At 51.5% G+C, this 14,310-nt stretch overlaps 1 protein-coding gene across 1 annotated transcript; it reads left to right on the top strand.

Moving 5' to 3' along the window:
- The first annotated feature begins 5,657 nt into the window (after positions 1-5,657).
- On the top strand, positions 5,658-13,982 carry ASB10 (ankyrin repeat and SOCS box containing 10). Its single transcript, XM_010562181.1, has 5 exons — positions 5,658-5,970; positions 10,775-11,042; positions 11,588-12,092; positions 13,442-13,555; positions 13,797-13,982. The coding sequence occupies exons 1-5, from the start codon at positions 5,658-5,660 to the stop codon at positions 13,980-13,982; spliced, it is 1,386 nt and encodes a 461-aa protein (XP_010560483.1).
- The last annotated feature ends 328 nt before the right edge of the window (positions 13,983-14,310 follow it).

Genomic DNA, 14,310 nt, shown 5'->3' with positions numbered 1-14,310 from the left:
AGCAGCAGAGAAGGTATTAGTGAGGGCGGCTACTGCTCCAACCCATGTCCTGCTGTGCAAGTGCAGTCCCAAGATATGTTTGAAGGATAACCTCCTCTACCCACAAGAGGGTCTTTTAACTCAGTTCCCACATCTCATGGCCCTACTTCTGAATGAAGGCTTCAGCTCAGTAATGTTGGATCAGACACGTTCTACTTATTCTTTCCTTGGAGCCTGGTCTGAAGCTCTGTGAGGTCTCTCTCTGCTACCTCTGCTTACAGAAGGGACTCTTTGTGCTTGCTGGAGTAAAGGCTTTCCCAAAACAGCAGCAGCTGGCTATGACAGTTATTGCATTAACCTTTTGCAGACTAGCAGGATCTAGCTGCTGGTCCCCCTTCTTATGCTCAGTGTACAAGTTCTTTTGGATCCCTCTTTCCTTTCATCTACTGTATTGTAGAGGTGTGTACTTTGCTTTTGGCTTCAATCCAGTGCAGCAGCTTCTGTATACCCAGCAGGTTTAACAGTAAAACAAAACCAGCATTTATTAATGCTTAAGGTAGAAAATGAAGAGCTAATAGTTCAAGACTTGAAAACAAAGTGCACAGTATGGGCTCCAGTGTTACTCTGTGTCATCAGGACCTTTTGAAGGTGGCAGCATTTAATACATCATGTTAATGTATATCAGCAGCTAATATCTGCATAAAATCATGGTTTCCTGGGTAGCCTCTGACCTGATAGGGCCGTATGCTACATCTTTAGGCTTGTAGTTTACACAGATGACTTTGTGAGTAACAAGGTACTCTCCCTAAGTCTGTCTTCTGGGGTCAGACATGCTTTGTCATGCACATGAGCATGTGTAAATGGATACACTTACATTACTGTTGGGCTAGAGATTCCAGTTCCAACACCCTTGTTCTGTCCCACATCGTGGACACATTCCCACCTTGTCTCTTTATACCAATTTGGGTAGCTGCTGTGGGGCTGGTTACCTCAGTTTTGTTTTAACATCTCTCGCATGGGGAGATAGATGAGTTATCCACTCAACCTTGTTCTCCTTGCTCTGTCCTTAGTTACTGCTTCTTGTGGGGAAGGTGTGATGTCTGGAGGTGTACCAACAGTGGGTGGTCCCCACGTCTAGAGGGGGTAGGTGGGTTGGGGGTGATTGCCTGTGTGTGCTCTAGGGAGTGCTTTTCCAAAAGCCAATGACTGTCAGCCTCTGACCCCATGCAAACCTGCAGACAGGACTTGATCCTCTGAACTCCTCTAATGTCTCTGAGATGTTCCAACATGTCTCTCATGACCTGTTATATCATACAAGAAATACACTGTAACATTTCTGATTTTACTCCATTCAACTTGTCTCCAGACACAAGGCAGGTGTAATCATAAAACAAATCGATGATTTAGCAAGAGAGAAAACAAATCTTCTGCAGTAAGAGCAACAATGTTTAGAAGCAGACAGCTGAAAAAAATTGCAACACTTTTTTTTTTTTTTTTTTCCCAAGGATGTGCATCTTCTTCCCTCTGGTCAGCCTTGGGTCATGCGATTGCACCTGATCCCCTTCACTCTGACCTTTGAGGACCCTCTTTTTCCTCACAGACAGATCCAAAGGATCTGAGGAAGGACTTGCTAAATGCCCTGAAATCACTGAGGCCAGAGGATTGGGTGCTGCTGATCTGTGCATCAGACAGGCCCTTGTGCACCTGATCTGAAGGTATTATACAAAACCAGTGAGGAGGAGCCTGCTTTTTTTCCTCACGCAGACTATGCAGCCCACTATGGATTGTGCAGTGAGTGGGTTCAGTAAACTGGATTTGAAGGTAAAGCTTTGTGCCAGTAGCTGGACAACTCCTGCCAGATGACAGTGCTGAGGGGACAGATGGTCCTGACTTCCCTCCTGTGACCTGTCAGGCAGAGCAAGTAAAGGACCTCTTTTGCTGTGGGGCCAGGGCAGATGCCAGAGCTCTATCAAACATGAAAGAAAGGCTCTGCTGGGAGGAGGGGGTGTGTGTATGTGTGTGTGGTTGGTTGTGCTTTGTGGTTTTTGTGTTTTGGTGGTTTTGTGTTTTGTTGTTCGTTTTTGGTGGGGTTTTTGGTGGTGTTTTTTGGTTTGGTTTTTTTTGTGGTGGGGTGGTTTTGGTATTTTTGTTGTTAGCCTTGGGAATAGGAGGAAATCTCCAGGGTAGCTGGTGCAAAGGCAGAAACGCACACCCACTCAGCCCAAGGTCTGTGAAACCGCCTGAGTGCGAAAGCACTGCCTGCCCTCTGCCAGCATTCTGGGTGTGATGACTAGGGACCTGGCCTCAGCCCAGCAGTCAGGGTGTTTCTCCTAGATGCCTTTCCTGGATGTTTATAGGGTGCATGAACAGTACTGTGCGTGAAGTTTTGGATTCTGTGCCCAAGCCCATGGCTGGGGGAAGGATGATGGCCTTGGTTACAGTGACAGGAGCAGTAGGAGGTGGAAAGACAGGTTGGAGAGAAACTAAGAGTTCTCCTTAGTTTATCCTTTTCCTCATCCCTAAAAGAATCCAGCCTTCTCTGTATCCAAGTTCCCCAAGTTGGGCCTGTTGTGCTCAGCCCCTCATCTGGCCAGAGGAGACTGGCTATTTGTCATGCTTTCTCCACCCCTCCTGCCATGGTGTCTTCTCATGGGCTCTCTGCTTTGTTCAGAGACCTGGCAGTGACTGATCCAAAAGCGAGTGGGATGTTCTTACCGGCAGCTTGGGCATTAGGACCCTGGTCAAGGTGTCAGATGGCTACAGCCAAGGCCACATAGTGCAAGCTGTGTGCATTGCTGCTGATAGTGTCACATCCTGCAGCTGTCCAAGGAGCATGCAGTGGAAGTATGTGAGCTCCTGCAGCTGCTGATCAAGGTGCGTCCCATCTACAGGGAGGGGAGACTGGTGGAGTCTGCAGGTAATTCAGCCTCTCCCCTCTGCCTTCTCCTGCTTGACTCTTCTCCAGTTGGTTTCAGCCTGATTTGTCCCATTTCCTTTGTGCTTCAGACAAATGGCTAGCCCTTCCTCCTGCCCCAAACCCGTTTCTATCTTCTTTGCTATCACCCTCCTTTGCAGCCTTTTTTACCCCCTGCATACTTGCTCTCTCTGCAGGACTGGTAAGTGAAGAGAGTGCTGGGTAAAAGATGGCTCCAGGCAGTGCAAGAGACTGCAGAAGTGAAGGAGGCACAAGGGAAAGACAAGAAGGGGGGAAGGAGCATGGGGGGGAAGGAAATAAAGATAATAAATAGTTCTGATGAGCTCTGTACTTGCTGTCTTGGGCGAGGACAGCTGTTTGTCAGTTTTGGCTACTGTCTGTGTACAGAAGGGGGACAAACCACTGAGTGGGAAGAGGGTTTGGGAGGGGTGTGTGTACAGAAGAAAAAGCCACTGGGTATGTGTGTACAGATATACTTGTGATGGGGTTCTGTGGTGTGTGAGCATGGTGAAGCTCACCACGTGAGTGAGGCTGGAGAGGTCTCTATATGTGTGTTTGGACTGTGGTTGTGTCTGGAGGGAGAGCCAGAGCTTATATGAAAATCCTTACAGTAGTGGCATCTACTGCCATAGTGTCTACATCAGTCTGGGAGCTCTTGGACCTGTCAGCTCTTTGCTGGTCTTGCTGTAGAAATGGGACAGGGAAGAGGAGCACAGGGAGGAACCACCGAGTGCCTCTTCTGCCTGACTCCTAAGCAGACCCTGCAACAAATGAGGGCGGCAAGGCAGGCCCAGAGCCCCTTCTGAGGATCATCAGATCCTTCTGGTCAGTGTTTTCTATCTAGACGTGCCCTCCTCTTACACCTGTGCCTGGGCAGTCACTTTGTTAAGCTTGAACACTGATTCCAAAGTGGGGCTGGAGATACGGCTACTGCATCCTTCTGGAGAACAAGTGTGCCTGTGACCCCAGTGCTGCACCACCAGTGAGATGCTACAAACTGGTCATGGGCATAGAGTATCTGTGCAGGGGCAATGGGGAACATGTCTGGCAGCTCTTGAAGGCAGCCAGCAGACCTGGGACTTGTTCATGGACCCTTTGTGGCTTCCCAGTTCTTACATAGTCCTTTTCTCTGCACTGGAAACACCCAGCAAAAAGAACACAAGCAAAGCCTAGCTCCCTGTCTGATCAACACCTACAGCCACACTAGAAAGAACTCTGTCACAGTTTGGAACCAAGTTGACAGGGTAAAGACTAAATGGGCTCAGATTTAAAAACAAACAAACAACCACCAAAATAAAACCCAAACAACTCTCCCTCCTGCCCCCCCAACAAAGAAACTCAACAACAACCCTCCCCCCCCAAAAGAACCCTCAGCCCTAAAAAAAACCAACCAAAAAAACCCACCCAAACCTCAAAAATCCTTCTAGTCACATTTATATTTAATCTTAACAAGTGACACAACTTGCCTGTTTTGCAGAATAGATGGTGCAGTCCAGGAGATAAGTCAGGTGGGCCAACGTGATGGCTTCTGACAAAACCTTGTCCAGTGGGACAGCATGGTCCAGGAGAAAGTCAGTGGGTCAGTGCAGCCGTTCCAGGTAGAGGCATGTGGTCTTGGGTGCACAGCTACCCCTGTTAGCCCTCAGGCACTCTTGCAGGTCTCTACTATGTCACCCCACTGACCCCAAACACTCTCAGTTACAGATTGGGTAGAGAATACCAGCTGAAATTCCCACAGCAGCTGATGAGTCCCTGCTGCCATTGCTGGCACTCACAGCCTGCCCAGCTGGAAGGTTCTCATGTTGGCAGGGACACAGCAATTAACAGGTTAGTTACAGGAGAGTAATTTGAGAGTAAACAAAGTTTAACAGGTCCCAAACCTATGTCAACCTACCACAATGTCCTAGCTGGTGAGATCCACTCTACATCCTGCAGAGTGAGCGGTGATAACTGGGGCAGGGCAGGGGGCTTCAGCATCTTTCACCCCTCCAGATGTGACTCGCGATGGCTGGAGAGGTGGATAGCATAGCTGAGCATACCCCCCTCAGAAGCCTGAAGATGCTTGCCAACGTCTTGAGGTTTGTGTGGGAGACTGTCTTCCTTATTGCCAGGAAACTTGGTTCATGTTATACAAGCTGTTTTTCCAAGGGCTTGCCCACCTGCCCTCCTTTATTCTGCTCAGCTGTGTCTAGGCAGCCAATCTTGCTGCCCTAGTGAAGATGCTGGGTTCTCAAGAGCAGTGTGTGGGGCTTGTGAGAGTTTTTTTGGTCCCTGTGGCGTTGCCTGTGGGGAAGGCCTCTGTACTCAGTCCCTTATGATTTCTGACACCACTTCTGCTGCAGGCCTTTCCCTAATTACCCCCCAGTGTGATTGCCCCTGCCTCGCTCTGTTTCTTTCCAAGTGGGAGCATGGTGCAGAGCAGAGAGACTTTGCGGTGCGCACAAGCAAGCACAATAGAGAGTGTTTCAAAGCTGCCTGCTACCTCTCTCCCATGCCTAATCTGTGCTGATGATTGTATCCAGCAGCTGAAAATAAGCTCTTGGAAGGAGGGGAGGTGGTGAAGGGGAGCTGCCAAGCAGGACTATTTATACTGTGTGAGTCAGGCCTGTGCCTGAATCCAGCCAGACACTGGGGAGCTGGAACCCAGGAGCAACCTGCAAAGGACATAGCCTTGGATAAGAGGCTCTTGCCTGCAGCAGCTTGTTTGCTGTAAGGTTCGGGCTTGTCCTGTTTGTTCCCTGTGATGGACTGCACCTTTCCCTTCAGCTCTGCCACACAGCGCTTGCTGCAGCTGGATGAGGAGCAGCTGGATGAGCAGAAGTACTCTCGGCATATAAGGTCTCGGTACCACCACAGTGAGCGCAGCCTGAGCCCAGTTAGCCAGGGATGCCAAAACAGCCGCTTGGAGCCACTGGAGTGCCGGGATCTGCTGGTCCAGAATGCGCTCTTCACTGGGGACCTGGAGATGGTGCGGAAGTACTTCACCAAGAGCGCAGCCATCAATCTCGTCATTGAGACCAAGGGTGATGAGCTGCGCTGGACTAGCAGGAAATTTGGTGGGTGTGCAGGGCTGGGACATGGGGGGATGGAAAGTGCCCAGGATGGGGACTAGAGAAATAGCACAGACTCTTGAGAAAAGTCTTGAGAGGAATCCCCAGTGGTGGAGACAGGGTGGTGGAAGAGGGACTTAGGAAGAAAGACTTTTGGATGAGGAAGGAGGATTCTGGGGCTGTAGAACAAATGGTAGCAGGCTTGGTGAAGGTGGCCAGAGGCAGATCTACTGGGAAATGGTGAGAATAGGGCCCTTGGAGGGGCTGCTGGAGAGGAACAACATCAGGACTGCCCTGTTAGAGATTGCTGGGATAGATGTGAAATATGTCTGAGGTGGAGAGAGTGCTTGGGTGAGAAGGCATCAGGTAGCATAAGGATGCTTTTCCTGCCTTATGTCTTAAGTTGCATCTGTTACTCCAGTTCATCAGAAACCGGAGGCTGTGACATGCTTTGGGAACAGCAGAGAGATCTTAGCAGTGCCCTTCAGGCAGACCTTAGCCCATATCCCGAGGAAGAGGCATGGCTGTGCTTCAGCCTTGTAGGCAGCTGTCTGGGGACAAAGCCACAATTGCTCCATATCTACCTGGTGCTGTAGTGAAATCCAGATGTGAAGCAGACCCATTACGATCCCTGCTCCAAACACTGACTTTGAGAAGCTGCAGGGAGGTTGATGTGGGAGGGTTAACAGTGATCAGCTGGAGGAAGTCTTTGCTCCAGAACAAAAGCATTTGGTGTTTTGCTTTCTTGCGTGTGTGGGGTTTGCACCCAGCAAACTGTTCTATTCTGTGAGATGGATTGGGCAAGGCGAGCAGAAATCTAGTCTGCCAGAGAGATGGTGGAATTAAGCTTGTCCTGAGTGACAGGAAGTAGAAGATGGTCATCCTTGGGTTTCCTCCCATCTGTATACCTCACTGTACCTTGCCCAGATGCATCTTGTGGCTAGCACACGTTCTTCCACACTCTTTGGTCCCTTTTGCTTACCTTCTTATCAGTGTCATCTATGAACGTTTCAGTAAGCAGCGTAGCTGATGTGTTAAAGGGTGAGATGTGCTTAGCAATCTGGAAGTGCGCTTGTCCTTGCTGCTGTCTGTTAGTAGTGTGGTGCAGGCAGGCTCCCAGAATTTAAGACAGGGAGTGTCGGGTGTGGAGGGGCCATAACTGCACCACTCTTTTCCACAGAAGGTTGATGGCAAAAGCCCCCCTGTGCCAGAGTGGAAGAGCTGCTGCTGAAGGCCACTTTCCCAGAGGTGTGGGTTCTTTTCAAGTGTGCTGGTGCAAAGCTGTGGAGCACAGTGATAAAGCCTGACCGTGACTGAGTGTTTTGTAGCGATCCACACTAGCAAGAGACAAACAGCTAGGGTGGGCTTGCAGATGCAAGTGCTACTACTTGTGGGTAGTGAATATTTACTGAGTTCCAAGATTTGTGCAACCCAGGTTTTGAATTTTTAGTCTACTTAGGAATAAAAATACAAAAGGTATTACCCTTTGTGTAACTGGGACCACTTGTCAGTAAAATATTAATTGTACATTTTAACTCCTGTCTTATGCTGAGCTGACTGACACTTGAACAGCAAGTCAGTCTGCTTGTAAAGATTTGTGCCCCAAAGAAAACAGAACAGCTGATGTAAAAGCAACAACTTCACACAGAAATTGCTCTTCTCACCAAAGTCTCAAGATGTGAAATACCCAACCAAACAAGATCATTCATCAAGCACAGACCAAAAATGTACTGCCAAATTTATCAGACAAGAGTATGGAACAGAAACCAAAGCAAAACTTCATGCTACCTAAGGCTTTGGTTATGTATCTCACTGGCCTGTAGGGACAGTTTCTTAAAGTTTACCTAGCCAGTGACCTTAAAAGTAGATTCTAGTGACCTGATTTTTTCCCAAGTCATCCCTATTGACATTTTAAGAAGCCCAGAGGAAGTGTAAATTGTTTGGTGTTACCGACACTAACTCACACAGCCTTTTGCCTCCCTGGTGATGCTTTTGTGATTGGGAACCTCAGGCTCTCGTGGGATGCCTGCTTATATCTTTGGGGAAATAGAGGATCCCATCAGGTGAGAAAGCCTGCTAAGTGCTTCCCTCTCTTTACCCTTTCACGTACTACACTTTGGCTAGACAAGGTGGTGAAGTCTGCACAGACAGAGCGTGCTGGAGACTGTCAGTATAGAACTTGGTCATTTATTTTCATTACTGAGAAGGGTAAAGTTCCCTATCTTACACTCTTCTCTGGTCCCCCAGGTATTTGTTGCTTGGTGGTCTATTGGGGTCACTTAACTTGTTTTCAGCTGCATGATTTGAATAGTTCCACGCCACAAAATTAAACTAAACACTGTTAGTCTTCCATGCAGTTTGATGTGTTCTTTAGAACATATGGTCTGAACAAAATGCATGCAATGCTGATGAACTGTGAGCAAAGGGCGCTGTTCTGTAACCAAAGTAGGGGCAGGGTAGGTTTATACTACTACGTGGGGACAGGGGAAAATGCCATCTCAGGTGAAAGGACAGCAGTGAGGAACCCTGAGTGAGGGGACTGTCAGAGGATGGGAAAGGGAGTACTAAAACCATGCAGGAGCTCTCTGCAAGGCTGAATTTCAAGGAAAAGCAGGAAGGGGTCTAACGGATAATTACCTTCTATGGTTTTACTTCACTTGTAATGCACAGTTTTCCATCCTTGTACTTATTTCTACCTGTCCTTTGGCTTTAAGCTTTGATTAAAAAGAACTTTCCTGTGGCTTGTTTAAAAACCTGTCTAGTGCCAAGGGCTTGGGTGGAACTAGCAAATGGGTGTGCAGTGCTGGAGGTGTGCGTGGAGCCAAGGGCTGGACAAAGGCGTGCTGCTGGTGTATGGAGGCAGCTGGGTTGCGCTGTTGCGGTCTGGGCAGCAACTGGGTGACAGCAGGCTAGTTGGGCATGAGACTACTTCCCTCCCTGTTTTCGTAGTGATGTCCCGTCTCTGTTTCTGCCCTTCAGGCTACTCTGCTACCCTGCGCTGCCTAGGGACTTCCCCTTCACAGCCAGTGACTGCAGAGATACTGCTGCCCAAGAGGAGTGACCTTATCAGCCTCTTGGCCCAAATATTTGGTCACAAGGTTTCCCAGAATAGAACAGCTGAGACCCAAGCCGTGCCCAGCCTGGGCCAAATGGTGATGTGACATGTCCTCCCTCCCTGGGGAGCGGCCCAGGGCTGACAGGCAGCCTGTCAGCCAGAGCACCGGGCACTGGTGGGGCTGTGCCTGCAGGCTCAGAGCCTGGCCGGGAAGGCAGCAGCAGGTCCTGCCCTCATTTCTGTGGAGGGTCTGGGTGCTGCCTCATGGGTAGCATCACCGGCAGAGGAGGCAAGAGTCAGGAGCCCATTTGCACGCGGAAGGCAGATGGCCCTGCCCAGGTCTACTGGCAGGCCCTGCTGACTGGGGATCGGGGGACTGTGGCCGAGATCCTCAGCGACCCTCAGAACAACCTGAGTCCCAATGCCGTGTTTGACACCAGTGACCTGGAAGAGTGGAAAAACTACCGCTTCAACCTCCGCCGGCTGAGTACGCAGGGGGGCAGCGGGCAGGCAGCGTGGCCCAGCCGGACGGGGGCTTGGAGCCTTTTGCTTACGCTGCAGGGCATTACTATTTCTGGGACTGTGTGTTACGGGTGCTGTTTGGGTTACAGAGGAGTCAGGATGGCAGTGAGAGCTCTGGGATGGGGTTGGGTTCCCCTGTGCCGCTTGTGGGAGGGTGTGCGTGTGTCTGGGAGCATGAGGTGCGTCTGGGGTACCCGGCCCTTCTAGCAGGGGTTGTGCAAATGCTTGGAAACTGCTTGGGTTCCCACAATGGGCAAAGGAGATTCAAGCTCCAGGTCGTATTCCTTCTGCGACTGGCCCAGTAGCCTGACTCTGCGTGCCTGTTCTGTCTGTGTGCAGCCTGTGCTGCGCTGCTGGTTCCCTCTGTGGGTTGTGCTGGGCAACGAATTGTCACAGCCCTGCGTTAGGTCCTCAGGATGGTTCGGTTTGAACCTGGCCCTGGGAAACACGGTTGACTGCATGCTGCATCTGCGAGAAAGAGGTGAGAAGGATGTAGTGTTGAACATGTCACGCAGACTGGGATGTGGTCCTCCAGCCCAGCCTGGATGGGGCAGCAAGAAGCATGATTTAAGCAGCTCTTTTCCTGTAACAGCTGCAGGCTGTTTGCCAGCAGACTGCACCGGTTCAGCAATGGTTCCAGCTGGGTCAGCATCTTTGAGAGTTGGCAGGTTTCAGCCCCTTGCCCTCTCCTAGGCCCTAGATGTCCATCTCTGCTGAAGCTTGCTTGTCTGCACCATGCTCAGGGCTTGTCTGAATCTCCTGTGTGCGTGGCAGCCTGCTCCAGCACCTCTTTGTTTTACTGCCTGGCTCCTTGTCTTTGTGGTGCTTCATGCATGGTGCCCTTCCCAGCCACCTTGCTGCTTTCAGCCCTGCCTGTGCCCCAGGCCCTTCATCTGCTGTACTCCTGTCAGCGGAAACCCTGTGCTGCATGACTGAGCTGCAGGTGAAAAGTACACTTTCTGGGAACAGCCTCTACCCCAAGGCTCCTGCTCCTTCGAGCTTCTCGTCAGCATGGCTGTGCAGTGTAAGAGTCACCCCCAGATCTTTGCCTTTGGCAGGCCAGTCCAAAGGCAGGGACCTTGTAGAGAAGGGAAGAGGCAGTCCCTTGAAGGGAAACTCGAGTCTCTCAAGGGGGGATGTACAACAGGTACCCCAGGGGAAAGGGCAGGTCTGGGCCCAATGCTTTTGTGCACTGTGGCTGTATGCGGCTCCCTGACCTCTCTTTCCCTGCAGGACTGTGGTCTCTGAACTATGAGCAGGAGCTCACCACGCCTCTGCACATCACAGCCAGCCGGGGCTACACAGACTGCCTGCGGCTCCTGCTGCTCAGGGGAGCTGCCGTCAACTTTGCACCAGGGGGTAAGACTGCCCTGCATGAGGCTTGTGCAGCACCCAGCACAGAGTGTGTGCGCCTGCTGCTCAGCTTTGGTGCTGACCCTGAGGCTGTCTCTGAGGATGGCTACAAGCCCCTGCACCTCTGCAAGAGCCGAGACTCCATCGAGTGAGTTCTGCCCAGGGGACACAGTAGGCCTCCCTCCCCCTTGAGCCTCATCCTATGTAGAAGGCGTCCCTACTCATCCCTGCAGGTGGGCTGGTGGTTGCAGCAATGGCTGCTGAATGGGGTGGCCTTACTGCCTGTTCCTGGACCAGGATTACCTCTGAAGTCCAACAGATGACTGCAAGCTCTAGTCCTCAGCTGATGCAGCTGAACTTGGTGCTGGCTGTCTTGCTACCCACCAGCAATGCAGGGCTGATGGTTCACACTGCGAAGCTCAGGCCACAACAGGCCTCTGTGGGGTGTGGGAGCAGACTCTGGGTGTGACGACACATTGTTAAAGATCTGCAGTGAGTTAGCTAGAATTAGGATGGCATATCTCTGCTCACCAGTCATCCTGGCTTAAAACCACTGCTCCAGGGCATGAGGAGCAGAGATTTTTGGACTCTTGGGAAAAGTGAAAGCCATGGGATGGTACAGACATGTGGGGTGGGAGGAAGGGTAGGAGCCAGAGAGGAGAGCCTGTCACTGAATCATCTTGGCCCACATAGGTGCATCCAGCAGCTGCTGCAGCATGGCGCCAGTGTGAACAGTCGGACTGAGGAGGAAGATGACACAGCACTGCATATAGCAGCACGACATGGCCTAACAGACCACGTCCAGCTGCTTCTGCGCTATGGCGCAGAGCTGGAGGCAAAGAATGAGGAGGGGCAGACGCCGCTGAATGCTGCCTGTGCTCAGCCCCACCAACCCCAGGACATGGACCGTTACTACCGGGTCTGCCAGCTGCTGGTGGAAAGTGGTGCTAGCATCAATGCTGCAGATAGGGACCGTCAGCACCCACTTCACCTGGCCTGCAAGAATGCCAATGCTCAAGTAGCAGAGTTACTGCTGGCCCGGGGTGCAAATGTCAACATCATGAACTACAGCGGCAACACGGCACTGCACAATATCCTGCAAGCAACTGCCTACAAGCTGGAGCACCACCCAGAGCTTGTGGTGCGAGCCCTGCTCAACTACGGTGCCATCCGCATCTGGCCTGGCTCCCTCCTCAAGGTGTGGGGCTCACAGCTGTGCTGGGAGCATGGTGGGAAGGGAAGGCTGTGACCATCAGGGCCCCAGTGAGAGCAGGGATGTTTCTGTCACAGCAGGGCTTGTTCTGTGCCAGCCTGCTTGCTGTCCTGCCTCTCTCTTCCCAGGGGCTGGGGGAGGGGGAATTGGTGTTACTGGTAAGGGATTCCCTGAAGTTTTCTCCTGGGCTATGTTCTCCTGCTCTCCTGCTTCTGTCTGTTAAGCTGTGTGGACAGTACTTACCCAGTTTCCATAATCACTTGCCCTGGAAAGCGTTGGCCCTTTTCCTCTCAGGGGATGTGTTTCCTCTTTGGGACATACCCTCCAGCTCATGCTCTCTCTGCAAGACACCAGCAAACAAAGGGTTAATTTCCTGTCTTAATTCCTGAGCAGTGCAATAATTACCCAGCCCGGAGATCAGCAGATTGCTCTCCCCTTTGGGAAAATACAGGAAAATCAACAATTAACACTAATTAATCTCCTATTAACGCCAGATAATGAGGATCACTCCTACAGCCGGAATAGACTCTGACAGCTACTGCTGGCCTGGGCCGTAGGGAGTGGGAGCCAAGAGCCGGGGGGGATCTGCCTCTGTGCAGCTATGCGTGGGTGGGGTGTGCTCCAAAGGCCACACTGGTGGTGTAAGATACGCAGCACCAGTGTGTCATTTGCACCTATGTGGACATGGTACACACCAGAGGTGTGTTGCACAAAATAGGTACGATGTCTTCCTGGGGCTCTGTGTAGCAGCTAACACAGGCACAGTACTTCTTAGGACACCCATTGCACACAGCACGGATGCGGGATGTCTCTGCAGCCCCATGCCAAACAGGCACAGTACGTCCCTGAGACCCCTGTGTAGCCCTCAACAGAGGCATGGTATGCCTTAGGCTTGCTGCACACAAAATGGGTGTCAGTCCTTGCCCCAGAATGGCTCATGCTCTAACTAGAAAAATGCAGGGAAAGGAGCCTGGCATAAAGCAGAGTGTTGGTTGCATATGAGCTACTTGCAGCAGTGAGGCAGATGAAGGAGATCTGCATCCCAGCCAAGTATGTTAGTTCCTGCATCTGAGCAGCGGCTGTGGGGACCCATTTGTGCTGAATGCAACTGTGCTGTGCGTGCTGGGTGTTGGCTCAGTCACCCTCTTTTGCAGGAGTGGTGCTCTGGCATTTCCCACCATGTAGTGGGTTTGATCTCCGGGGACAGCATGAGGGAAGGACATTAGTTCCCTAGATTTACCAAGGCTGGTTTTGAGCAGCTTTTTAGGAGGTGAGGGTGGGGCTTGCAGGACCTTGTGCAAAGGCAGTGTTCATCTGCTTTTTCCCTGGCGCAGGTGCTGCGGTACTGCCACGCCTGCCCGCGTGTCATTGAGGCGCTGATGAACAGCTATGATCATGTCCGCATCTCTGAGGACTGGGTGGAAGCGGTTCCCGCGGAGGTTGTACAGGTGAGGGAATGCATGCTGCCGGCTGGAGAACGTGCAGCTGGGCTACCGCGGCAGGGTACCAGAGGAGGCTTGGATCTGAGGGGGGTTTGGGGCAGGACAGGGCTGCGAGGAGATTTGCAGGGCACAGGGGTGGTGCTGTTGGGGGATAGGGAGGATGTACCGTAGTGACTAAGGTAAAGGGATCTCCCAGAGTGATATCTTCAGCTTTATCTGCCTCTGGTCCTCTCTTTTCTCTCTGTAGAAATACCCACGTTTCTACCAGTCACTTTTCTCCCTGGAGCAAAGACCTCGCTCCTTGCAGCACCTGGCTCGCTACGCACTCAGGACCTTCCTGGAGGGCCGGTTGCTTCTGGTCCTGTCTCAGCTGCACCTGCCAAGTGCCTTGCACCGTTTCCTGCTGCTCAGCTTCGAGGACGTTCTCTACTAAGGGCTGCGGTTCCAGTCCTACTGTGCCTTTCTGTGCAGATGTTCCATCCCTGCCAGTGCAGCCTATGCCTTCCCAGCTAACCCCTTCCCCTCGCACACCTCCTGCCAGCCATGTCAGCCTCTGTGCCAAACCTGTCGCTGTGTCCTTGTCCCAGCCTTGTGCTCTGCCTCATGCACGTATTTTGGAGCATTCTGTTTACCCGTACTAATCAGGACAAACTCCAGACTCACTAAGAAAAGCAAGATATGGGCATTAGGGCATTTTGTGTGACAAAGAGCAAATACACTGCATTGATCGCGCTTTTAGTTGTACGGTATCAGTCTCCCTA

This window comes from Haliaeetus leucocephalus, unplaced genomic scaffold (assembly GCF_000737465.1).
Source record: "Haliaeetus leucocephalus isolate CR32 unplaced genomic scaffold, Haliaeetus_leucocephalus-4.0 Scaffold0, whole genome shotgun sequence".
NCBI lineage: Eukaryota > Metazoa > Chordata > Aves > Accipitriformes > Accipitridae > Haliaeetus > Haliaeetus leucocephalus.
The sequence above is the reverse complement of the archived record's forward strand: the minus strand, read 5'-3'. Positions and strand labels throughout refer to the sequence as shown.

Excerpts from the sequence above, each read along its gene's own strand:
- ASB10 (XM_010562181.1), top strand. The coding sequence starts at position 5,658 with ATGGACTGCACCTTTCCCTTCAGCTCTGCCACACAGCGCTTGCTGCAG. Across the intron at positions 5,971-10,774 it reads CTGGACTAGCAGGAAATTTG|GACTGTGGTCTCTGAACTAT; the intron begins GTGGGTGTGCAG and ends CTTTCCCTGCAG. Across the intron at positions 11,043-11,587 it reads AAGAGCCGAGACTCCATCGA|GTGCATCCAGCAGCTGCTGC; the intron begins GTGAGTTCTGCC and ends TGGCCCACATAG.